Source organism: Dermacentor variabilis, chromosome 6 (assembly GCF_050947875.1).
Source record: "Dermacentor variabilis isolate Ectoservices chromosome 6, ASM5094787v1, whole genome shotgun sequence".
NCBI classification, from domain to species: Eukaryota; Metazoa; Arthropoda; class Arachnida; order Ixodida; family Ixodidae; genus Dermacentor; species Dermacentor variabilis.
The window spans coordinates 164,945,540-164,972,440 of NC_134573.1; the positions used below are offsets into that span (position 1 = coordinate 164,945,540).

Sequence of the window (26,901 nt, forward strand, 5' to 3'; positions counted from 1 at the left end):
AAGAAAAATTGTCGTCATCAATGGCTCATATCCCCGTGAGCACTCGTATCCCTGTAAGCAAAACAATGACTCATAGCCCCGTAAGGCAGAGGCTACAAGCACTCGACCAAGTGAAGCGAACAGCGCTTACATACTTTCTAATCACGCATACAACACACAGAACAGCATGTCGAAAACTGTCATCATCAATAGCTCACACCCCCGTAAGCAAGCAAAAGATGCAATGGCTCATAGCCCCGTAAGGTCCATAGCTACTCACTTTGCGTGTGTTAGTGCGATGACACTACCCCTGTGGTGATTGTCGGTGATTTCCATGTGGACGTGTCGGGACCGAAAAGGGAGTGGTTTAAGCGTTTCATGTTGCAGACAGATCGCTTGCCAAGCCACACCGATCCGGCTGAACCGACCACCCAGTGGCGTACGCGCATCAATTTGACGTTATCAAAGAATGTGTTTGCAGCTGAGAGTCAAATAAGGACCACCGATCGAGACAATAAATGTGTGTGCGTGCCTTTCGTCACGATGACCACTCATCAAGACCATAAATGAGTTCGTACCTTCGTTCAAAATTCTGTGTCACATCTGTGTCGAGTGCCAAACAGCTTCGCTGGTCATCAACCTTCACAAAGTGGAATGGTTCATAATTCTTTTACAGTGAAGCTGTTAAGGGCTAATTTCCCCACTATCGTGTCCGCGTGTAGAAAAAAAAAAAAACTGTCACCATCAGCAATGGCTCGAGCGTCGTCGTCTTCTTCCACAGCTGGCTCCGTTGCCGCTCGCCATTCCAGCGCAGAATTTCACTTATCTTCTGTTGTCGTAATAGGGATGCCGCTTTTACGGGGCCATGAGCCATTCATCGTCTAACGTGACGTACATATTTAATTTTGAAGCAATTCAATTTTGAGGAATCGCAAGCGGCAATGCCGGGCGGATGCTACTTACCACGTCACCGAGCAAACTCGAGACATCGAACACAAGCGACAGGGGCGGACTGCGAGCATACCGTCACTGACGTCGTTCTCCCCGTCGCAGTCGAACGTGTGTGTAACCTCATTAAGAAACACAAAGACGTAACCAATAATTGAGAAAGGCTTTAATGAACCGTCGGGATTTATCCAGTGACAAACACGGGGGCCATACGTTTCAGCTTCGCTGGTTAACCATCTGTACGGAGTGCTTGGGCTGATAGTTTTTATACGCGTGTGTGTAAAGACGCGTGTGTCTAAAAAAAAGAAGAGATATAATGTCATGTCAAGACATTACAGATGTAAAGCATGTCATGCAAAGCTATAAAGTAATATCATGTTCTCGAACATTGTGTGTAGTTCCCAGCTTGTAATGAGAGCATTAAGCCGTTGTCTGGACCGTGGCACCGTGTGAGTTCTCGAAACTTTTTTTCTTCACTTCATGGAAATGTAACAATGCGTACAGCTTGCGTCTAACTCACTGAAAACTTTCATAACAAGCTTACGCCTGAAACCGAAGTGTATTATGCGAGAACGCAGAGGTTATCACCCACAAACCGTACCGCTGCGACAACTCATAAATACGGGTGCCAGTGAATTGTGCTCTTGAACACGTTAGCAGTGAAGGCGATCGCCCAATTACGAAGAGGCATTGCGAATAAAAAATCTTTGCCTAGCCTAATTCGTATTAAAAAAAAAGCAGTTCGTGCGATAAATCATTTAATATGTGGCGTCCGAGAGTGACAGTGGTCGTAATGTATAGTGTGCAGCGGAAATAGGAAGGCCAGGTGTATACGATTGTTCCAGCTGAACCGCTGGCTGAGTACCGTTCGAATAGGTGAGATAAAACATGGTACCTATGAAGTGTCGCCGGCTCCGTAATCGCTTTCGGCGCATGCAGTTAGCAAAGGCACGGCCTTCACGATCACTTGCCCAGAAAGAGCCGCCGCTTGGGGGTGGATTTGAACACCATCTATTTAGCACAGAGGTATCTTTTTTTTCAGTGGGATCATTTTAAAAACCACGTCTGCGAGCGTTACCAAAGTGTGTAGTTCATAACACAGCCGCCTTGCGCGCACCTTATGGTTACGCCACTCAAAAGGGTCGATTTTGCTGCAGCAGAACGGCGGTGCCACCTCTCATCGCTACACGTTGAAGGACGCGATCCACCAATGCATTGACTCCACCATAGCGGTGACAGATGGCGCCACCGCTCCGTTGCAGCAAAATTGACATTTTAGTGGCGTCACCGCAGACTACGCGCACTTCGGCTTTATCGGGAACAAAAAATGCAAATAATGCTCACAAACGTGACATTAAACTGCACCTACTGTAAAATGCTATCACTGTGCGAAGTTTGAATAAAATCAAGCAGTGGTTTAGCCAGAAGAGTCGTATACACCTAGCGCTCCTAATATTGCGAATAGCAATTGTACGGGCGCTCGAGGTGCGTTTCCGCCGTCGGCGTTGGCGTGCTGTGACGGAATCGACGTGGACACGCGGCCTTTGCGTACTATTATTATTATTTGTTTTGAACACATATACACAGTTAACAGGAAAGGGAAAGCGAGGAGCAGGCTGGCAACTGCCACCGGAAGGGGCACAACGTCTGCCTGCTCTTCTGAAGGGAGGTGACAGCAACACATGAATAGAAGATATGAAGGAGGGGAGGAAAGAGGAAAGGAAGAGCAACAGGACAAATTTAAAGACTAAAGTAGAACACAGTACAGATCACACTCAGTAGGGCCGGTCACTGAAGCTCACGCTACTACAGAATGTTGAATGTTCACGCTACAGACGTGAACCTTAGTTAACACTAGAAAGGTAAGTAGGGCGCGATGGGCCTGATCACGTTTAGATGCACAACCACTGCGGTATAAACATTCCTCGAGTGTCACACACCGCAGGCCAAGGAGATGATAGTTTCTCACTAGCGACATGCGCTGCGCACTGAAAGCGGGACACTCAAATATAAGGTGCTGAAGTGTCTCGCAGCAGCCACAAGACGTACACAATGGACTTGCCACACGTCCTTGTCTATATAAACGTTCGTGCGCGTTCACGCAACCAACCCTCAGCCCTTTGCGTAGAACGGTAAGGGTCTACAGAGACGCGCCGTGCGTTTGACTTCGAAAGCGGTGAAGCCAAGCGAAGGCACCGTCACGCTGGGCTCAGTCGGCTCTGCCTGAGCCAGGGCAGCGTTCTGGCCTCCTCTGGTGGCAGGAGCGCTGTGTGCGCACACATTAGCATTCCTGTGGAGCAGCTGCGCGCAAATCACACCGCGGTGCAAACACTGGTCTCGGACAGTACACGCTGAGGTAAATCGATGTGATGCTTTCTTTGTGTGCCGGCGAACGCTGATGGTGTCACGTGGTTTTCATCTCGTTCACTATGAAGATGCGACACCTTCAACGCCGTTGGCGATGTTCCTCATCACACTAGCTTTTGGAGACGCTTTCAGTGCAACGCTAAACCTCGTTATCGCATTCAATGCTTCTCCTTCGAGCGAAGCTGCCAATTGTTTACGTGTTATTGCCAGTGTTAGCTCTCAAAAGATGAAGCGCCAAAAGTGGCAGCACACTAAGAAGGAACAAAGACAGGACAAGGCGCTTCCTGTCTTTCTTCCGTCTTAGTGTGCTGTCACTGTAGGCGCTTCATCTTTTGAAAGCTATGGACCAACTATCCCCCCACAACACGTTTTACTGCAAAACCCAGGATCAGCAAAAAGGAATAGGAAGCGAGAAAGATTTGTTTCGTGCGCACTAAAATTGAAGTTGAGTTTATTCTCATTGAAAAAAAGGAAGACAAAATTGGGGGCGAAGCGCAATCTGAAAACGAGAAGGTCAAACGAGAAGGATGGTGAAATCTGTAAAAAAAAAGAAGAAAAATGGAAGGAAAAATAAAAATAGAAGAAAGGAGTTCTTTTGAATGCACCCTTCACCGGAACGTTCGCTGTGAATGTATATTTCCGTTCAAGCATACACGATGTGTTCTGATGCAGGCATCGAACACACAGCCAGCGTTCGAGAAACCCTGTTGGCAGTGCTAACCACCAGCACGATCGTTATCCTAAAGGGGGATGGCCAGGCTTACGGGAAAGATAACGACAGCGAATAGATCCCAGGCAATCTTCGCATTTTATTTAGTAGATTCAAATCTGCCGTCTCCCATTACATTGCAATTTCACTTGTGGCTACTAGTCAAGGTTAAACGCACACAAATCAACAAAGACATCTGTGCCATTTCGTAAGGCACTGATGTTTGCCGTACTCAGTCTGTTGCTGATTTCTGCGCGGGCTATGCTTATTTAGTTTCGATGCAGGTGCGTGAGTCGGTGATAACGTAAGTTCACGTCACTCTACGCTGTCTTTCGACAGCCAGCATTTTGCATGACTTGAAGAAAGGAGCTCTGATGCAAATCTTCCCAGCCGACAAAACATTTGTTCCCTCCTTTTCTCTTTCTCTCTCCGTTCTACCGTTTCTCGTATTCAAGAATTCGCTGGAAAGCCACCTACCATCGGAAGCCTCCCGGAACAACGCGTCATCGCGTTGTTCGCCCAGACAAGACGTGGCTGCTAATGCAGATTTCTTCCGGTACGTTCGTCACGTGTCCTCAATGAAGAACTGTACATGGGGAGCGTTTCAACTTCTGGTGACGAAAGGCCGTGAATCATTGATGTGGCCGACCGCACAACAGGCCCGATTCCATTTCAGTGCATCCCGGAAGGCGAAAGACGGACCAACCGCCGTTCGTCGTTGATTTAGCGCTTCTTTCTTTTCTTTTATACTTTTTCAATCCCGACGCTCTCTGCCCCGCAGCTCCCTTTGGATCTACGGTCCTGCTCGTTTTAGGCGCTTACTCGGGTCATGATGGTGCGTACGAAACAGCGGAAGTGGTCGCTTTTACCCTCTGCCGAAAACGTGCCGCTCGTGCTCCGTTTGCAGGCAGTTTGTGGTGAGAGCAGAGGCCACCCCTCCTCGCGGGACTGGTTGGAGTGGCCGCGTACGTTGGCGTGCTTGTCCTGGTGTTTGCATCGCTGGCGCCCTTGCGGCCTCTTCTTTTTGTGATACCTCCCCGGTCTTGCAAGTAGTACTGCTAGTTGCTTACGGCTCGTGCCGAAGGCGCGTGCTATGAAAGAACGAGTGAGGTGAAAAGTCGGTGTTCCAACATTGCGGCAAGCTTGCACAGATCTCGTTGCACCTGCGTAGCGGAATGTATCTTCCTTCCTGGCTTCCGTTCAGGATTCAATATGCAGGCCATCTCGAATGCTGCGCGTGTTCAAATATATGATCGTGTCTGATGCGATTATGTATGCCTGCAGTTCCGGTGATTACGTCACGTGTGCGTTATGTGTGGGCAGCAGATTTTTAAACGTTTTTCTCTGTGAACGGTTTGACCTACTGACACTGACAGTTTAAAAACAATACAGTGAAGTTCTGAAAGCGATCAGATATGATTTTGTTGGTGCGACGAACGTGTTATAACGTCCTCGCGTATCGAGACGCTACATTTCTTACTTCTAATGCGGCTTAGGCTCCCGACGTCGTTGTCAGATGATGTCTGAAAGTATAGGGGAATTCTTGTCTTGTGCTCAAAACGAAAAAGAAAGGAAGACCGTCGTTTAAACATATACGCAGCGATGACTTCCTAGGAAACGCTTTACTTCGCATGTACTTGTAAAATGCTGCAATGACATTCGATGAACAAGAATTCGTAGGCTCAATAGAATCAGCTTTATCCTGGTAGCTGGTTTCTTAATGGTATTGTAGTCTTTCTTCGTGGAAGGGGCTGTATCATACATGCACTTAAATCTGTATCGTAGTGTTCGGCAGTAGAACCGCGGGTTCCTCTTTGACTGTGCATGCATTGTGCGCAACTAAAGCGCTTCTGACGTTGTTCAGAGCCGCATTACTTGATACGGTTTTGAGTGTGCGCACTGGTGTTTTGTTGGCGTAGGCTGAGATTAAAGCGTGCGAAAGGGCCCTTCGGACACGAACGTGCATATAGTCGACTTCCTGTTGTCTACCGTCAGCATCACTCCTGATACCCTTCCTTTCCTTCTCTTCTCCTTCCACCTGAGCATGGTAACAGGCTAGAGCCATATTACCTCAGACCGCTGTTTCTGCGTTTACTCTAATAAATCCTTCTCTCCCGGCGGTTTTCGATTTTTCATGACTTTGTTCCCATTCAGTGTGTACCACTTCGTATTTTATCTAAATTTAATCGGGAGTAGCACGGAGTAGCCAGACATACGTCTCGCGCCGTCCATTAAAGCTATTGCATCTGTCACTGATTCGCATGACGTTTTGCACTTTGTCAGTCGGGTTGTTCGCCTGTGTTATGGGTCAGCCATCGACCTCACGCCTTGCCGTTAATCAGAGGGCGCACATGCTAGATAAATCGACGGAATATGGTATGCCCCGTATATCAAGGTTATTCGCTGCTATGGTTTCGTCTTACCTACTTGCGGAGAGAGTGACGCAATCCGAGCACGGTTTTGCTTCGGGGCTTCATGAAACCAAAGCGCACTACCTCTGCGAGCTAACGGATCGTCGCCTCGTTCGTGTCGCCCGGACAACCGACGCTTCACAACGTCGAGCCGGGTGCGCAACCTTGAACGGAATTGCTCGCTCGACGCGAATCCTCGCATGGTCAGCTCTCTCGCTGCATACGTGCTGCCCATGGCGATTTCCCGCAGTGTCCGTTGCTTTTTTTTTTTTCCTGTGGGGGCAGACCTGCAGGCATGTTCGCGCCGCCGTTCAGGTCACCTGGAAGCATGCCACGTTCCTGAGCCCGTGGGCCGCTTTTAGACTGTTCGCAGTGGGGATCGGGCAAGCCGGATCGAATCTTGCCAGCCGGCCAGTGCGGAATGTCACCCTGCGGGAGATCGGCCCTCACTGCCGGCGATGCCATATACTGCTCTCGTCCTCCCTTCCTTTTTTTGTGCCTCAGTTCTTCACTCTTGCTTAGGGAACGATCGTTTCGCGGCCTTCTTTACCAGGTGTGAGAAAAGTACCCGTGCCGCGCGCTATTCTTGGTCGATCGCTACTAAACTTTGCTTTTTTTTTTCGTGACGGTGCCTGTTCACGGTTCTCGCAGTGAAGGTGTGAGCGGGGCCTGATTTTGATGAACACCTTTCAGGTCCGCGTCTACAGAGCACTTCCTGATGCATCGATGGACGCGTTGCTTTTTCAATTTTCTTCACGCGTTTACGTCCTCGAAGAAGCTTGTCTGCCAGTTTTTGAAGATAAAGGCATCATAAACTCTCTGATCAGTCAGTGCACTCCAAGCACTTCTGTTCCTCGGCCCGTTTCCTTAGGTCTTTCTGGTTTTATTTTTAGAGCTTTAGTTGCTGCTGTAAATCACAATTTCTTAATAGAGGTCAGCATATTATGGAACGCGTTTATGAGTGTGGCAGTATGTAATGCATATTTGTATCTTAGCATGTTTCGTGTGCATCCGTTATCGTTGTTTCAGGCAAGAAAAAATATTTAAAACCTGAGTTGCCGTTGTACAAGTTCTAATTAAAGCCATATGGAGGTTGAATGAATTGCACCGCACGCTTGTTTGTCGCATTAAGGTCAGTGTTAAAAACTTATTCGTAGTCAGTAGTCTAGAGACCTATTTGTAAGTGACGGCAGCCGTCACTGATTTCTGCTGTAGGGCTTCTGTACAGCATGCCTGGCTTTCTGAAGCTTAGCAGAGTGAGGAGCATTGGGGGAATAGAAGAAAGAGGACGAAAAGAGGGAAGGAAAGACAGGGAGGTAAACCAGACGCGCGTCCCGTTTGCTACCCTACGCAGGAGGAAGGGGTTAAGCAATGAAAAGAGAGAAAGGAGAGCGAAGGAGCAACGCATTGGTTCCGTGAATCTCTGGGGCTTTGAACCAATGAGATAAACACAGTGGCGCCACCATACGCAGAATGACGGCAAGCGCGATCACATACTCATTGACTTCGAAATTATTTCAATTGCACGTCGGCGCGTGAACTGTAATCACTTATTTTACAAGTGTGTGTCGTAGTCTTGGTGCTATTCATTCCTATTTCTTGCGGCGGCAAGAGACTTGGACTTGTTCGACCCTACTAACTTGGCCTTGCTGGTTTTTAATGTTGCGGTCTAACTTAGATTTTTGTTTTCGATTCTGTCTATCTTATACGCAATACAAAAGAGAAAGCGAAAGGAAAGAGAGAAGGTAAGGATGTTAACCAGGAAAGCGTTAGGTTGGCTCCTTTACGTTGGGGGTAGAGAACAGTTGAGTAGAAAGAAGAGATAGTGTGGAAGGTGGTGAATGTGTACACGTGCGTGGTCAGCGCCACTCAGTCAAAGGTGCTCGCACAGGCCAATCATCTAAAAACGCACATGGGCGCCTTTACTGCCTTCTAGGCCAGTAAATGGTGGGGACGGTGTTCCGGTATCACTAACTGGAATGGCTGAGGGTGCTGCAAATGATGTCTGCGACTGAGAGAAGAACACAGACTACCTAGTGTGCCACAGTTCTCACTTTAACATACAAAAACAATCAATGTCCAATACATCGCGGCCACTAGAATATCGTCCACTATCTGTAACAGAAAACGTAACAGAATGTTTCAAATCTCGCTCAGGCGATGCTGAATCAGCGTCGCCAACAAGCCTGTGGGCGACAAAATACAATTTTGAAACGCTGCGCCTTCCGACGAAAACTTTCTTCGTCGCCGCTCATCCGTCCAAGGCATGGTTACGCGCACAATTTATGCATCGCGGAAGCAGCGCTGAAAACCTTACGTCACCCTCCTCTGTTAGCGTTGCGTCACGCCTGGCTACCCGTGACAAAACTCCCCTTCTCCGAATGTCGAAGAAGGTCGCTGCGCCTGAGAGATCAAGTGTATTTGGCTCCGATTCTGGCGCTTTCGAAACGAGGGTCACAGCCAACACGAGCTCCGATGCCCAACGTTCACAGAGAGCTAGCGCACGACGCGAGTCGCGTGTTATTTTTTTGCAGATGTCCCGGAAGTCATGAGTCGCTGACGGAGCGTGAACACTAAAGCAGACAGGTTGCGCTCATCCCCCACTTCCACACGAGTGCCTGCCGTCATCCTTGCCTTCTCCTTCGCCTCCTACGATTCGGCTAAGCCCGTCCGTTGGAAGCATGCGCAATAGCTGTTTTGCAAACTCGTGCATTCTGCGCTGGAATGTGTATAAAACGTCGGGCGCCGGCGAGAGACGTCACCAGTTGCCGCGCTTGTCAGCAGTGTTTGTCCGAGTCGTCGTCGAAGCGCGCGCGATGTTCAAGGTAAGGGACGAAGTCGTGCCCCTCGCGGTCAGCTCTCGTGTCGCGGCAGTGCGCAGCGGTTGCCCGTGTTTTGTGCTTGCGTCGCTTGCACACCCGGGAGGGCGTTTTGCAACAGCCGTCGTCCCTCGGTCCAGGTCTGCATGGCTTAGCCACTGGACACGACTCTCGTCGTGTAAGCTCGACTACGTCCAGGTTGTCCTCGGTGTTGTGTGGACACCGAGCGTGCTCGCCAGGAGCGTTGCTGACGTTGCTTTTGCTTAAACGGATGCGCACACACTGTGACAGAAAAGCGAAGGTTTCTGATGGTCCGCGTGACCGCTCTTCTTCACTAGGCAGATCCAGAGTGGACAAATGCGCGTGCTGTTCGTGAGTGGTTGAGGGAGTGGCTTGCGCGGTTAGGTCGGAGAAACCACTACTTGTGCACGTCGAGGTATCCTAGAATTGGAAAGACCTCATTGTTCCTTTGGTTTGGTGTCCAAGCGTTTCAGACGAATATTCTTCCTTTTGTGGTTTCTTTTAGGCTTTATCCGTAGGTGCTACATCGGTTTGCTTGCGAAGATGCTGTTGGCATCCGTCACAGCGTACACTTAAGATAACTGCACTTAGATAACGTAAGATAACTTATCATACAGGAAGCATTTAAGGGGCTACTATCTCTAGGAAAGTGACTGCCACTTTTATCTGACTGCTCATTGGTATGCGTCGACGTAAAGTGCACATTCGAACGTTTAGTTGGCAACCCAAAACCAAAAAAAAACATGCCGTTGGAGGGCAAAGCATGACGTAGAAATCAAGAGAAAACAGTTAATTCACGTGCATGGCAGGCGACACCGCATGTGTACATGGAACGAAGCACTTCATTCCGCTTACCGCAAGGTTAGGAAAACTAACGCAGATTTTTACGTGGAAGAAGCCAGGTCACGCTCTCAGAATCTTAATTACTGAGAATGATCTGGCCTCCACCCGGCGTAACAATTAGACCGTTTCGGGGAGATTGAAAGTGCACACCGAAGCAGGCAAGTCTGAAGAGAAGCACATGGACAGACTTCTCACGTACAGTATGGATTGAACCATATGTGAGGTTGAGCCAGCATCTTCACTGACGAATGATAACGAATTTCGAAGCAACAACAGCAATTTAGAAGACAGCACAGAGCCATTGGCAAAACAACACTGTTGCATAGCTGCAACAAAAGCTGTAGGGGTGCGGAAAATGGGTGGGGGTAATTCAGACTATATTATGATGAATCAAGGCACTCTGAGCGATATTTTCTGTTCTCTGGACATTATGTTTTGTACAAATAGAGCAAGCTAGTTCGTAATGTCTGCTTCTCACAATCACGTCAGGATTCGCTGCGTGTAGTGATAGCTCGATAATGCACCGGGCAGCCATTGAACGATAGTATCATGTCTTAAATTGGCAGCGCGTTGGCAGATATATGTTATGAAAATCTTTTTGGACAATGCTGACTAAGTGCTTGCACGCAATTTGACACCATAGTGCGGAAGAAGTTACGTTTGAATGCTGTTCATCAATTTCTCTCGAGAAAACAGTGAATGATACACAGCTGGTAAAAATCTGCCTTAAGTGGACTTTTATGGCTACAGGTTTGTGGCTACACAGCGAGGTAATTTCTACTCCGAAGCGCTTCTCAAAGTATGGAACAGTAATCTCTGATTTGTTGTGGCAGGCACCACATCAAGAACAATTATAAGGCGAAAATTTTGCATGGCAGCAGGGAAGAAATATTTTGCAATTTTGTTGTGCAAGAGTTTTTAGCAAAATCAACATGTAAGGTATGATGTATGATCAACTTTCAGTGCTTGAAACTGTGCTGCAATTCGCTCAGAAGTCAGCGTCCGCGAACGACTCTAGGCGGATTTGCTTTCTCCGTATGGTTTTTAAGAGAACAAACAATGTATTGCGTTTGTCGTCTAGTCGACAGCTGGCAACTTTGCTTCCGTGAGGGCCAACTGACTTGTTACAATTATGTTGGCTTGTGATGTGAAATCCCGGCACCCTATCATGAGACAGAACCTTCTCTTCAAGGACACTTCCGACTTTCCGTTACTCTCACGCTGGTGCTGCGATATCTTCGTTTGCAGGCGTCTCTCTTCGTGCTCTGCGCTATCACCACACAGGCAAGCTGTACCGGAGACTTCGTGGATGAGACACGAGATAGGCCGTCTCGGGTCAGGGTGAGTGCGTGTTTTATTGTTCGTTCTGTGCGCTTGTAAGCGAACCGCTTTTGCCAGACGGCAAACATTCAAGGGACTATTATCTCTGGGAACGTGACTGCCAGTTTTATCTGACCGCTCATTGGTATGCGTTGACGCAAAGTGCACCAGAATTAAGCGCGAATGCCCCATGACGTTTTTCTCGGAAACTTGACGTTTGTTCAGCTGCAGCATTAAACACAATATTTGAAGTCGTACATAAGTGACTTAACAGCACGAAAATCATCCATTCATCAACAGCGCGAAAATGAACATGAACAGCAAGTCGCTTGTCCTGTCATGACCGAGGAGGGATTTAATGTGACCTTTCTACTCGCTGGACCACAGTGGGAATGATTTCAGAGGATTTACAGTTGCGTAACGTATGGAAATATTAACTTCATAGCTTAGCGGTTATCTACTTTTTTCGTACGCGGAAATAATACACTCGTGTTGTGCCTGAGCTGGCGCTTTACCATTGTAAGTTAGGTCAGTGCTTCCTTGCAGTTAGCTTCAATCTCACGATGTTCCTCGGCCTTGGAGTAACCATGTCAATTTCTCTTGAATGAGGTTTTGACGCCCTCTTTGTATGTGCTTTTAAAAATTGTTAATAATAATCTTTTTACATATATTCAAGCTTGCCTTAAGTGTAACGTCTTTTTTTGCGCATGCGTATATCTTTCTTTCTTTTCCTTGTGCGTATCCTGCTGTCTCTGCACGTCTCCTCTTCCTTTTTCATATCACTGCTGTCATAGTTAACTGTACGAGCAAGACCAGCTAATCGTAATGCTTTCATCGTTACTTTTTATCTTTCGCTGAAGTGTCGCAATGTCATCTTTCTTTCGCTCCCTTCTCCCTGACCCGTCGACGTACACAGGCCAACAACCTCGATCCCCCGGCTCCGTACAGCTTCGTGTACGGCAGCTCCGACAAAGGTGGCTCCCATGGCCGCGAGGAGACCCGGGACGAGCATGGCACCGTACGCGGCTCGTACCGCATCGCCCTCGCGGACGGCCGCATGCGCGTGGTGAAGTACGTGGCTGACAAAGACGGCTTTCGCGCGGGCATCGCAACCAACGAGCAGGGCACCGAGTCGGGCAGTTCGTCGGGCGTGGTCGTCAACTCGCAGGCCCTGTCCGGACCAGACGCAGCGAGGGCCGCGCACAGGTCCATGACTCGAGCTGGAGCTTCGAGGCACTCGGCCCCTAGGCGCGCGGCCGCCGCATCGTCGAACGTGGAGCGGTGGGCAGCGCCGTCGCAGCTGAGGGCGCCAGGCTACCTGCCCGCGCAGAGGGATGAGATCGTCTATTATGAGCCTTAGCCTGGCGTAGCCTGTAGTCGGGGCACGCATGGAAAAATATCATGTGCATTCGTAATGGAACCGATAGAGGTGCATACTTCCCTGATAAGCTCATTATAAGGAGGGGCAGGTGCAAATATTAGCGGCGTGGCACCGACATTGCGAGCGTCAAGTCCGAAGTCGTTTGTTTCCTCTTTGACTTCTGCAAGCCTGCTTTTCTTTCTAGTCCGTGCCATGGAATTTGTATAGCTCGCAAAAACGAAATGGGCCATTTGATAGAACGTTTTTCGTTCTCACTGAAGCTGTTCATGTCATTCTCTGTTTATGCAATTCGGGCTGCATACTGCACCCCTATCAAACCAGGCCAGATTAAGTGAAATTTGTAATTATGAGTCTAAGTGCCGCCTTAATTGGTGAGAACACCGATACCAGCACTGATATGATAACCGCAACATACGAGAGGTGAACTTTGACATTGGTTGTTGGATTATTGTTTTCCTCCTAATTGTATTGCAGTTAAAGCAAGTGTGGTAATGATCGCCGGGGTTCAGTGTATTTTCAGGGACTGTACTCTTGCTAACATGCCAAGATTTATTCGACCCAAATCACGCACATTTCGTATATTCTGGAGCCGCGTGCACCCCAGCATATTCATCGCGCCAGATTCTTAAATGAACCTGCAGAGCCATTCATGTTGCCACTCTCATCATTACATTTTAGCTATTCACCATAGTGGTCAGCACCAAATCGAACAAAGGTGTGGCGGCGTTGTTTTGGAAAGCCGCAGATAAATAACTGACAGGGCGGAAACTTTCTTGGCTTGCGATCCCTTTAATTGTTCTTAATTCGCCATACGTTGGGTTGCGTTGGTTGGGTTGCAAGTCAGTGAATTAGGCAGATATTGGGTTATTTCTTACATGAATAACCGAGTATGCCAAAATGCTTAGCATGGAAGACGCAAGGGCATTGCACGCGTAGTAATGAGCCATTTCAAAAAGTCAGAAGCTGAAATTGAGAGTAGCATCGGGCAAGCGTAGAACGCTGTGCATTTACCGCAGCTGTTATAACGAATCTTCGTAAAGTTCATTGCTGCAGGAGATTACCCCACCGTCGTATTTATTCCGAAAGTTCAGTTACAGTACCGTCATCGTTTTTTTGTGCAGGGGAGTGCTGGGAAACACAACATAAGAGCCAGAGTCTTCTCTCATCAAAAAGTATTGAAAGGCAGGAGATGAAGTTCGCTTTCCAGGCGCTTTTTTCCGCAGATCTTATTAAAAGCTGCGCCTAAGTTGAAGTAGTGGTGGCCCAGCAGTTGCTGCTGGAGAGCAGTTTAACCGTGACATTATATACCCATGTACTCTGAATGCGGGTAAATGCGGCGGCAAATCAGCATTGATAATAGAACCTTGTTGTGGCATGCTGATGTTCAGCAGAATCGACATAGCTTTTTTATTTGTGAAGGACTCGCGTAGTACATAGAAAATTGGACATTATCTTTTCAAAAATTGCGTTTACAAATTATGCAGGGGACTCTTCGTTACCTATACTTCTTATGGTGTCATTGCTTTATGTTCCGGAAAAGATTGTGCAGCACGCGAAGTGGGATTATAATTGTAAGGCTGCACGTTTTCGATCTTGCGACAAAAGTAATATCTGAATATGTTGCCTAGATTTAGCTGCAGCATCGTTCCAATACAAATGGGTAACAGGAACATGGAGTTTTGAACGTCGGGTGAACAAGGGAATTTGTTCGTTATTTACTTGTTGAACTCAAGTTCACACACGTGTAGTTATGCACCAAACAGGCCACGCGTGCTGTTGGGGCATACATTCATGTGGGTGAACTTGTGTTCAACAAGTAAATAATCAAGAAAGATAAATAACTACGTTCCACTCGTTCCGTGTCGATAGCAAGTAGCCATCAAAACATATCGCCTTGCCGAACGTCTCAGCCCGAAACCTAACGTTTCCACAAGGGTCATCCTCTGGACAAGTTTTCGACAAGTACACTATTGATCAGTGAATGAAAAGATAATACGTGAATGCTTATTTACCACACAAGTAAGCTGTCGTGTACTTATTCTAAAAAACGCTTTTGTCAAAGATAAGTAAGTGACCACGAAAACAAGTGCCATTGTCGAAATGTTGGCTTCAGCTGAGGCTTTCCTCATTCGCCCTGTAAAAGTGGTGTACCGGTATAACAGTATCTTGCAAGGCCTGAGCATGAAATCCTGTGATGACGTAGTGACGTATTAACCGTGTCGGCGTGCCGACGATGGTAGCGCGGGAGTGGCTTTGTACGTCGAAATATTTCTTATAGCTTTATAGGTGTTAGTAACAAACGGTACACAAAAGATCTTGGGATACGCGTGTGCCAAGATCTTGCGCACAGTGATATTTTTGTACGCACATGTTTGATGTTGCCAAAAAACCTGCCTGTTTGGCTTGAACAAAGTTTAGTGGAATTTAGTGGAACAATGGAATTTAGTGGCAAAAAGAACTCGTTAACAGAATTTCTTCAAAAGATGTGCTAAATCAGCCCACAACGACAAACACCGAAAGCAGTACGTGGAACTGATGAAAGATTTTAGCTTCGTTTACACGTTGAAGAAGTTGAAGAAGCGAGCACATAATTCGCAAGGAAAGGCGCGCCTCCATCGCTCCTTTCAATTCTTGACTGAATGCTTAGGCAGGAAAATAAATTCCGTTTCTAGAGTGTTTTCGCGCTGTGAAATTCTCGTGAAATTCTCGCACCTGAAGTTTATTGACTACTGAATCGTAACCGCAATGGGAGCAAGATTGCTCGGAGAGGCGGACATTACTTACACTCGAAATGAAAATAAATAATTGTACAATAAATATAGACTAATCAACTGTATAACTAATTACTTTGGCAGACATATTTCAGTTTCCGACTTTTATCAGTGGTTTCAAATGGCACATCCATCTTGGAATGAAATTTGAAACTAGCACCAGTTCTGAGATAAGCGCTACCAATCTTGCGGTAAAAGTGCACTGTTGTCCACTTAACGTTTTAAACGGAACGGCTTTTTGTTCACCGACGTTTGTAAATTACTGGAGCATCAATGCGTTTTCTAGCAAGGTTTTGGAACAATTATCTCGAAACGTGTCATACTTAGAATTAGTTCAAAGTAGATATAACTTTCACAGTCGATGTCTACAATTCGTAAATTGCAACATGTGCTGTAAAGTGGTTAGTTTTGGAGCTACTTAGCGAAATGTGGGTAATTAGTAGCATTCATTTTGATTCATCGTGTAAGTAATGTCCGCCCCTGAGATTAATCCATCTGGAGAAGTAGAATCGTGTTATGTTCTTAAAAGTGTATGTTAACGGTGAGAATAAACAGCCTCTATAAGGTCATATCATTTTATGAGATTATTGTATTGGGGATAGATATTTTTAAAGTATAGTTCGTGCCACTAACCGCTAATATCCTATGCGACGAGAGCGTGCTTATGTACAGAACGTGGTTATGTCATGACATTTTCTGCGGCATGAAAAGTAGCTTGTTTCCGCTTAGAAGCTTACTATAGCTTGGAGCCTTGATTGGGAACCCACAATACCAGTGCACCAGCAAGCTGTAAAAACGCTTTTCTATTCCTCTCGTAGAGGGTTATTGAACATTTTATTAAATATCCCCCAGTACCATTCACATTGTGGTGTTAATTAAACGGACAAGGCAAACGGTGCGTATGCTCATGCATAGTGCGAAATGCTGTAGTATGCTTGGAGGTTAAAAACAGGGTTGTTGTTGTTCTTGAAATATTGTGCTGCTAAATGTGCTTTTGTTCCCCTGGCACTTTCTCGAGAACTGAGCATGTCATTCTCTATCTCTGTAGGTCGAAAGTGCGATCTGATATTGACATTCATGGTCATATCACGTGTAAAAATAAACGAATGTTTTCAGTGCTTTCTTTGTCGGAGCTGTTTCCTTTACTTCGATCACACAAACACATGCCATGCGTCCTTGGAGTCTTTTTTGTTGAGAGGGTGATTGTGTCAACACTATGCAATAGCCTAATGTCGTGATTTCTCAAGGTGAATAATATTCATAAGACTCAGAATAATTTCTCCTGAATGGGTTTGTTGGTGCACGTTTATCAGATTGAATACTGGCGCAAGAGACACACAGAACAGCACGAAAAAAATCCAATAAACAGGAGGAGTTCCGTTTATTTCGTGTTTATTCTTGTGTAGAGCTCTTACGTCATCATTCGTTCAGAGAATATTCAAATAAATTGAACTGGATCTTTCGTGAGCAGTACGTAACGAAATTCCCGGAAAGAGTAAACGCTGCGGAGATCTAGCAGGTTCCTTGCATTACAGTGAAGTATGAACTGTAAGGTTCATAGTACACTATAATACAACGAACCTGTACTGTACAATGCCAAATATGTTGGGAAGCATTGCTTAAAAAACAAATAAAATATCTGAGAGAACTACTTCTGCAAACAAATAGGAAAGCTGGATTTCTACGCACTATCTAGTATGCGAAAATTTCCTGTATGTGATATCTAATATGCAACTACAAGTTTTACATGAGACGCTAGCGTGCGGCACTGAACACATGCACTGAATGAACACCATAGCTCTGGAACGTATTAAGGCATGGTATCAATAGCTACCACAATGTTGCTGAACTAGTCATGCACCAAACTGTGGACAGAGTGCTTCTTCAGTTGTCACAAGTTGGAAAGTCGCCACAATTGCAAACGGTGTTGCAGGGGTGTGAAGGTGCAAGCTCCGAAAGATATCAATACAACTGAGCGTATCATCTCCGACGATGATCATTTCAACTTGTCAACTGTTTATGGCCTTCACGTTCAGAGCCAATCGGAAGCTGCGGGAAGCTTGCCAGAAGTTTATATTGCCAATTCGGGAGTTGCACACCTCGTACAAGCTCGTAATACTTAGTCTCTTCGTGACGTATTCAAACAAAAGTAAGGGCTCAGCGGTTCACCAGTTTACACCTTCACCGGTTCAGACATTCTGCTGACAAATGTTCACTTGAAACAAGCGATGACGCAGTGCGCATAGACCTTGGGACTGTAATAATTGTAACAGGAACAGACACCAGTTTCGTATTCCTGGCGCTCAACGGTCACTTGGAATGCATAGCCAACTCACGCATGATGCGTTCATGACGGATGGACCCTCTCCAAAATAGAACATGTGCTCTGTCCTACTTCCTTTCCTTGTTTTTTAACGATAACTTTACTCTTTTAGCGACCGCCCTAACTCCCCCAACGCCAAGAAACGACTCGGTACACAGATTTTATTACGCCGCACCTTTGAGGGCCTCTCATGTTTCGCTTCTTATACTGGCTTCTGTGTTCACTAACTCAAAAGCGCTTTCCCTTGCTGAAATTTCAGCTTCACCGTGGCATAGCACCTCAGTCACTGCTCATTTCAACACTAAACCTGATACCTCTTTCTGAGGGGTTCGATATATTCTATGGCGATAGGCATGTAGATACAGGGACCGCCAAAGTACTCAAGATGACTACCAAAGCGCATACCCCACGAAAGTCGAGAAAGCGACGGAGAGGCATCAAGCGTGCCGAAAAGGTATCGCGATTTCGAGGGCGTCTTTTCTTTTACGCCCTTCTCAACAAGCGGAATGCTGCGCCCAAAAAAAAAATAAAATAAAGAGGAGATGCGAAACAAACCGGAAATCAGAGAAGAAGGAGGAAAGAGAACACACAAAGCGATGATTCGGAACTGCGAGGTTGCGTTTTTTCCATAGGGCTGCGATGATAATCGCTTATATAGACGGTGGGGGGTTTCATCGGCATCGGCGACGCGGTGGAAGGGGTCCCCGATACGTGGTCGACGCCGCTTCTTGAGGGTCACCCTGCGTTTGTCGGTTCGCCCGGAATCTTTGTTACCGCTGTGCTTTGCTCCGTGCTGGGCTGGTTGTCCTTTACTTTATCTCGAAAGAATAAAAGAGGCGCCCCCAGCGTACGCTCTCACCTCGAAAGGCGAAAGCCGAGCTCGCGCGCGTGTGTGTGTAGAGCGGGGGGAAACGCGATCACAAGGAGATGCGGCTGAGGTTGTTCTTCTTTCGCTCGCTCCCCGGGCTTGAGAAATTAACCGAATTCGACAAAGAGGGGGAGATTTATGCAAATATGAGAATCCGAAGACAATATCTTACTGGGTCGGGACGACTGCCATTGGAGCCCGAAGCCGAATAGTAGGAGGGGCCTTTCTGAGGAGGGGGATTGCCCTATATAAGCGAAACGCTGCTGCTCGAACAAGACCGTGCAGAGCTTCTTCTGTTCCTCTTAGCTTCTCTGTCTTGTGCGGGAGAATCGCCTTCTAAGGCGCCACGAAGGAAGGAAAAATAATCATGTACAAGGTGAGCGATTCGGCGGCGGGCAGCAAACAGGAGCCGCCCATCTATAGACGAGGCACGAACAGGCCTTGTTTTTTCTTGAAGGCAACAGTGTTATTCGGTACGCAAGCTAAGGTTAGCGTCATCTCACTGCATAATTCAAATGGTTATGCGCTGCTTGAGCGAGGGCGTGTTTGAGAAAGGTGTTTAACTGCAGTGTAGGTTAGCAAGTTAACTTTTCAGACAACTATCATTTTTTTAGTTCTTCGACTCTTTAACGTGGAGCTATGCAAGACGTAAAGGATAACACGCGAGCGTCTGCCAGCTTGGAAATGTTGTCTGCTTGAAAAGGCGCGTTTATGCTATGTTGGTATAGCGTGTGAAAATGTAATAACGACTTTGCATCTTACTGCAAGTTTTCTTTTCAACAGTCTCTGTAGCTTACGTAATGTGCGCGTGACACTGTGCAAAGCTTGACCGGGTGCATTGCAGCTGTGCATGCTTGGAAAGAACGTAAAGGGAAATACGGCTGGCGTCCCCGCATTAAAATTCACGCAGAAGTTACTCGTAACGCCATAAATTGTGACAGTTACTGTCCTAGTCTAGTACATTGTTTGTTGCATTCGCAAATATGAAGACGAGCTTAGCCTGTGCTGAAAACGTAATGCAAAATGATTGACGCTGTATAAGGACAGCTACTTTCGTCACTTTAGTTGCCAAATTAGCACCGCGAATACGCACTTCCTCCCGCAAAGTGAGGCCGTGCACAGCTTACTGCGCTCAAGTTTGAAAAAGAAGAAGAAGAAAAAAGAGCGAGTAAGAAAGATGGATGCATATCGATGACTCCTAAGGGTCGGAAAATATGTCAGACTGGCAAATTGTACTTTGTAAACGCCACTCGCGCCCACTCCATTTGTAAGCTCCGACCAGCAATACCGGAGTTGGAAAGTGGGAGAAACCGAGAGGAAACGAAAAGAAGTAGCTCAATTGCGAAAAACGGCAGCAAATCTCGCGAAATGGTCTCTTAACTGTACGCCCTCTCGTCCTCATTTTCTTGCACTTTTTTTTTTGCATCGCATTCCTTCCTGCCCTACGACTGGCCGTGGTCTGCTCATCGCCATTTCGGTCACATCATGGCCCGTGCCTCGAACCTGCGTCAACGTCCTTCAGCACGCAGTACTCGCCGTTCTCGCATGCAGCGCCTACCTGGTCCTTGAAACCGTAAGTAATTAAGATCAACCCCGAGACACTGAGGCTTCCTCACGTCGCGCGGCCGTTAGCGTTTTCTTGAAGCTGCCGTGCATGGCTAGCGAATTGCGGCTAACGGAAGCTCGCTTTATGCGAGCCGTCTTCTTTTTACGTTTTTCTGTTGTTTTTTAATTCATAGAATTACCGAAATCGGAGCCGTATTCTGATCCTGCTTTGGATATGTTGGCTGCGGGATGTCCGCTGACCTGCTCTCTCTTCGCGCTAAGCCCGATAAACTGTGCTCCGACGATGGGAAGATAGGCAGCGAGGTGTTTTACGGTCTATTACGCATTCGTCGTGTTCCTTTCATGAGGTTTAAATTTTACCTTAGGCTGGCGCAACTGGAATTCCAGCTATACAGATAGCTGTTAATGTTTCGACCTTTATTTTTTTGTATAAATTTGTTCGAGGCCACGAACTAAAAATACAGTAAGCCTCTGTTGAGGGGAAACGCATTTATGCTTCACTTATTTGAATTTATTCGTCCAAGAAAGCCAAACAACTAGCGGAGTATGTATTTCCCGAGCACAAAGTAAATTGCAGGGATGTAACATGATTTGAACTATGCGAAAAACATACCCATTAGTCATTTGCTTTGCTACCCGTTAGATCTATTTCTATGACTGATAGGCAGACAATGAGCTCCCCATCGACGCTTACAACCAATTGTTTCCATTTTTTAAGAATTGTGTACACAAGGAAAATCTGCCACTGCCACTTTCTGTAAACCAATGCCAAGCGTTAACTCACGCTGAAAATGAATTTTTCTCTAGGGTTGACAACCTACTTCTGTTTCTTTCTTACGCGCCAGTTTCATCGCTTATTAGCTGGTGACAACGTGTCATTTTTATTCACGAGAGCTACCACAATACCATAGCTACTAAAATCAATCACTGTGGTAGCTGTCATTTGAAACTCCAAACTCTTGGCTTTGATCCTTTGATAAATCCCGGACGTCACTACTGTTGCGCCAGGCTGATGAGTTTGCGTGTGTGTGTGGGGGGGGGGGGGGAGGGGGGGAGGTTAGTATCGAATGCATCACAAGGCCGGTTGCTACCGTCCATTTATAGTAAAGTTATGTTCTGTTGCGAGTACCGATCACGTCAACAAATGTTTGCAACTTACTTTTCCAGAGTGCCCAGACGTTTCTGGCTGCACCGCCGGCCGTCGTAGCCGCCCCCGTGGAGGTGCCCCAGCCGTACTCTTTCGGCTACGTCTCCAACGACATCGAGGGCAGCCACGGCCACGAGGAGACCGGTGACGGCAGCGGCCGCGTGTCCGGCCGTTACTCCCTGAGCCTCGGCGACGGGCGCACCCGTGTGGTCACCTACGTGGCCGACGAGTTCGGCTACAGGGCCGACGTGGTGACCAACGAGCCCGGCACCGAGTCCAGGCCGGCCGCTGACACCACCTTCACTTCCAGCGCACTTTCCGGACCAGACGCTGCCGCCGCCTACGAGTCCACCAGGCTCGGTGGTGTCGTTGTTGGTCGTGCCTAAATGATGACAGCAGAAGGAGACCCGCTCTAGAAGACAAAACACACAAACGTACACGACACCTTACACAAGAGACTGTGGTCATCTCCAGAGACGAGCAGCCAAGTTCGAGGCGAAGCGTGCAATTTAAGCCTTTCTGATTCTGACGAACGATGCTAGATCGCTCTATAGCAAATAGATGTGTGCAGTATGAGCTTGAAATCTCCCCGAACTTGGCTGCGCTACGCAGCTTCCATGCTTCTTGATACTTCGTACCGCGTTACTTCTCTGCACCCCGCTGCCCCTTCCCTCTACCGGTCGCAATGACTTCGATGCTTGGGAGGCCCTAACTGCGTTGAGAAGAAATGCAAACGTAAACACCGCCCTTGCCTCGCAGTTGTTGCGATGAAATGTGCCTACCACGCGTCCTTCTCGTCTACTTTCTCCCAACACTATTGCAGCTTCCTTACTTTGCCAAGCTCGTACTGTCTACGTCTCCCGTGTTCTCTTTTATCCGTTCGTCTTTGTTGAGCTCCTCAAACGCCAGCGTTGCAAGTACTTTCTGTTCTCGCAAAACAAAGCAGGTAGCAAAATACTCTCCTATGCTCTTTCACTTCATCTACCCTGCTGGCTTTTCTGGGCTCTGGGAAGAGCAAACCGTGCTGTAGTTCACGTCCGTATTTGTCGTCTCTGTCCAAGAATACTTGTTGCCTGTAGTTCCTTGTGCCATATTCCTTAAGGCTTTCTCCCGCACTCTGTCCCATTTTCCTCAAACTGTTCTCCCTCTCTCTTCACACCTACGTTGTTTTGTCCTTTGTTCTAAAGTGGAAGCGACGTGCCCCTCGTCTCAAATGGCTAGTGGTACATTAACGTCAGATAAACAAACGTTACATCTACACGAACAGTAGGTTCCCTTTGCGCCCAGATAGAAACACTTTCAGCATTGATACCAGGGTCCACAGAAAATGATTTCTTGACGACATTGCGGTGCGCATTGCTACATGCGGTGTGTCACTGCTCTAAATTTAACTTATTCTGCCCATTCGCACAAGGATACAAGCTGCTCAGGACAGAAATATTTTCTTGTTTAACGGCTAAACCTTACTCCAGACACACAACAGCAAGAAAACGACAGACACAGCAAGCATTTTTTATTTAACATAACAAGCCACATATTTTTGTAACACTCACCTTCAGACGAATATCGTGCACTTTCCACATCACTTAGCTCCCTTATTTGTGTCAGTGTGGACAGCTGATTATTTACTTGAAAAACCTGTTATAACTCGATTTTTATTCGTCACCAAGCGCTCATGTCAGCCGGGCATGTGCTGCAATATAGGTGAACGGGTTCTTCAGTTGTGGCCGTGCTTCGCATCTCAACAACTTTCACGGATACCTGGAGTATTTCGCTGACCTGAACGGATTCTCTCCAAGCGAATTTCCCGCGCTGCCTCGCTCATTTCAGCGTTTCAGTTGCAAAATCTTTCGTTTGGCCTTTTGGTTTGAAACACGTTCCATTGTTGTTGTTTTGGAACAATGTCATGTTCTACGGCTAGTCGAAACGAGTACGAGTCTTTGTCAAATAATTCTAGTGAAACGAAAGATCGACTACTTTATGCAATGGTGCCCTCGGAGCACATGTAGCGTGAGAGAGCCGGGTGGCAGTAACGGCAAGCTCTCAGAGCGTCGTTTGAATGTTGCTTGTCGACACTTTCATTTAAACGCCTTCAGCTAGTTTGTTCAACAGTGAACATTGCCTGCTGAGCGGTGTAGCTACCTGCAGGGACGGGGTTGGATCTCGAATATAGTGGTAGTAATATCGGCTCATGGCCGACAGTCTACTGACGTCGAAGTACGCGCGAAAAGCAACCATGATTAATTAGCGCATCTTAGTATTACTTATGTGACATATTTTTGCATGTAACAACTACAGAATTTGAAAGTCGGAAATAAACTACATTTCTCTCTCTTCCTTTGTCTCTCTATTAGAACGTGAAAAATGTCTGCTTGTTCGAGAGCCATAGAAATATCGGGAGATACCTGATCAGCATGTTCACCCAAGGTAGTTTGGGTATGGGCCACTCTTGTATACCGTGCCCTGGTGCTTGAAAGTGTTGAAACGGACAGCAGCCATTGAAAAAGCAGCCAGAGTAGCATCCAGTCAAACCACAACGGTAGCGCTACCGACTTACTTGATTGCTGGGGCTCTAGCAGCTAGCAGGCTATATAGTTTCGGAGCATGATGAAAGCTTCAGGCGATATCATTCACAAGCACGTTGCCGCTGGAAGTGCGCTGCTGTGGATCACGGATGAAAGTGGACTCGTCCGCATACGCCGACCCAACATACCACTGTTGTCAGCACGTACACCGCAGTCTTGTTATTATTTCAATGCGAAGCATTCTTTTCCGAGTCAACCAAGCTTTTGACGTGTATCTTGGTGTTTTCCTGGACCCCAATGCGGAGATAGTACAGCCTAAAAATGTGTGCCACTGGGTAGGTAAGTGGGACTAGGTATCTGCCACGGGGAGCTCTCCGCACGTACCACTAGGCATGTGCCCCTGAGGTATGTGCCAGTGGGCATGCGTCGCTCTTTAATGAACCTCTGTGACGCCAACCTTGGTTCAGGCGGTATCGCAACAACAGACAGCACTTGCGAAGTCACATCAACATAACGTTTTTTTCGATTATGTAGATGTCAACTGGAGTTGAATCTGCTCAGAGTTCTAAAATATTTTTTGAGTTCTTGCTATTTAAAAGAAAGGCCGTACCGACCCCGCTACACACACTTAACTGTCGTTCCATCAAGAGAAGGAGTCTCTGTGGTGCAACATTAGAATAAAGGACAAGGGAACTGCTCGGATAGCCTGCCAAAAATTTATTTCAGCAGAATGAAAATTGTGTTCGAATGCTGTCCGAGAAAATGAAAAACCTTCTAAAAAGTAGCTAAGAGTTAGGGCTGCAATATTCCTTTTTTTAAAAGCATCCTGTCTGAAAACATTCTGATGTGAATGCGGTTCAGGCGTCGTAAACAGAGAATCAGGCCGAGAGCTTCAGTAAATCTTTGATTTGAGCGAGTTGGTTCATAGCTCTTGAAAAGGCGCAGCGCGACTGGGAGAGAGATAAAGAAACACAAACCGCATCACAAGCGCTGACTAACAACTGGTTTTATTTGATCGCTTCAGAACTTTGTGAGATGGTTATGTGCCTGCTTTAAACGCTTTCGTGTGCCGACTTCGGTTGCGAGCTGATTCGTTACCCTACGGCCAGTTAGGTGCGGACGACCGCAGAAAGAGAAGTTGTAGGTGTAGGCGACCTGCTCTAAGGGTAGCATGACACTTCTGAAAGCTCGGCATGTCAAGATATGCTCAGAGAGCATTCCTGCGGAACGTATCTGTGAAGCTACACGCCTTACTTTCTCATTTCTTTTCTTGGGCGTGTTATGTCTAAATAGGGATGCGCAATTTCGAAAATGTTGGTTCGAACGTATTAGTTTGCTGCGTTGTGCATCTTCATTTTTGAAAAGCGTTCATCCGGTGCCGAAACATGAACTTTAATAGAGATCTTCGTTCACATTAACTAAACATGTCATTTTTCATTTTTCTATAATCATTGTCAATAACATTGCTAAGACTATGACCAATACACGGCCACCATACGATACGAAGACTATATCGAGACTCTCTGGCATTAAGGAGGCCCTTGTGTATGTACTTCGACAGCAGCCGCCAAGGACATGGGTGATTTTCACAGACTCAAAAGGAGCCCTACAAAGTATCTGGAACAGGCACAAGCGTTGCAATAATCAACCAGCAGCATTTGACATTGCTTATCTTCACCACAGGGCTAAGATTGCTGGGCATTGCATAAAGTTCCAGTGGATACCTGGCCATGCCGGCATTTCGGGAAATGAAAGAGCGGACGAAGCCGCCAGAAATGGACTCCATTACCGCAAGTTCAAAAGAACATATTTTACAAAAGCCGATGCTTCAAACATGGCAAAAAAATATGCCTATCAAGAAAAAGACCGCATCTTGAATCTGCCGCTTCACCAAGATAACTTCCTACGTTACATTGACCCAGAAATGAGACCGAAAATTCCACGACCACTTCCTCGACACTTAGAGACATTGTACCATCGTCTTCGACTGAATGTGGCATACACGAACAATTATCTGTACAGCATAGGACTTACCACTAACCCATACTGTGATAACTGTCGCAACTTAGAGACAATTGAGCACATATTACTAGAATGCCCCGCGTACCGCGACGAGAGACAATTTTTTGAGCACCAAATGGACATGATTTGCCACGAACCGTTAACGTTACCGAGCATCTTAGGTCCAATGCCCGGCCCTTCAAACCAGCGACGGGTTTTGGATTTATTGTTCAATTACCTGACAGAAATTGGTCAAATAGGAAAGCTTTAAAAATTGCATCCTTCCTATACAAAAGCTTAAGTTTACCCGCCATGTCACCTGTAAATATTAGTATCAGGTCCACTCAGACATTTCATATTTACTTTTATCCTTTTTTTCTCGAACTCTTTTCTGGAATCTTTTAATCCCATTCCCCATCCCTATACAGAGTAGCATGCCAGCAGTTATATACGCGCCGGCAAAATTCTCTGTTTTTCCAATAAAGAGCCCTCTCTCTCTCTCTCTCGAGACTCTCTAAGCACATTTTCGGTAATGCCTCTATGAGGCTCAATGAGGCAGAGGCATGGCGACAGTCGTTTTGATCCTGTTAGATTTGCTGTGAGTTCTACCGCGACGACAATTTTCTTGTGGGCGTTTTACGTACACACAGCATTCAACGTAGAAGTGAGGCGTTAAAGTATGGGAGAAAACTTACATAGTGCAGGCAAGGCCTATATGCCGGCTAACGTCTAAGCTTCGGTGTTACATTTATATTTTGCTTCTGAGTTTCTTGCGCAGAGAATGGACAACTGTGAAGCTTACAGAGGAAATATAGCGGCGCGGCGCTTTCATGTGCCCTGTTGACCTTGACCCGTGTCTCGCATGGAATCACAAATTGGTAAGTTTGAATACGCATGGCTCG

General features: G+C 46.8%; 2 protein-coding genes across 2 annotated transcripts; both read left to right on the plus strand.

Moving 5' to 3' along the window:
- Positions 1-9,102: 9,102 nt before the first annotated feature.
- On the plus strand, positions 9,103-16,692 carry LOC142585663 (uncharacterized). The gene is made up of 3 exons (XM_075696597.1): positions 9,103-9,239; positions 11,346-11,438; positions 12,334-16,692. Exons 1-3 carry the CDS (start codon positions 9,231-9,233, stop codon positions 12,775-12,777), a joined length of 546 nt encoding a protein of 181 aa, XP_075552712.1. The 5' UTR covers positions 9,103-9,230; the 3' UTR covers positions 12,778-16,692.
- Positions 16,693-19,127: 2,435 nt separating this feature from the next.
- On the plus strand, positions 19,128-23,763 carry LOC142586351 (uncharacterized). Its single transcript, XM_075697601.1, has 3 exons — positions 19,128-19,188; positions 20,116-20,333; positions 21,494-23,763. Exons 1-3 carry the CDS (start codon positions 19,128-19,130, stop codon positions 21,857-21,859), a joined length of 645 nt encoding a protein of 214 aa, XP_075553716.1. The 3' UTR covers positions 21,860-23,763.
- Positions 23,764-26,901: the final 3,138 nt, after the last annotated feature.

What these genes read in the sequence shown, in the direction of transcription:
- LOC142585663 (XM_075696597.1), top strand. An exon ending in ATAGGCCGTCTCGGGTCAGG is followed by an intron (nt 11,439 to 12,333) that starts GTGAGTGCGTGT and finishes CGACGTACACAG; the next exon opens with GCCAACAACCTCGATCCCCC.
- LOC142586351 (XM_075697601.1), top strand. Translation starts at nt 19,128, where the DNA reads ATGTACAAGGTGAGCGATTCGGCGGCGGGCAGCAAACAGGAGCCGCCC. An exon ending in GCCGCCCATCTATAGACGAG is followed by an intron (nt 19,189 to 20,115) that starts GCACGAACAGGC and finishes GAAAAACGGCAG; the next exon opens with CAAATCTCGCGAAATGGTCT. An exon ending in CCTACCTGGTCCTTGAAACC is followed by an intron (nt 20,334 to 21,493) that starts GTAAGTAATTAA and finishes TTACTTTTCCAG; the next exon opens with AGTGCCCAGACGTTTCTGGC.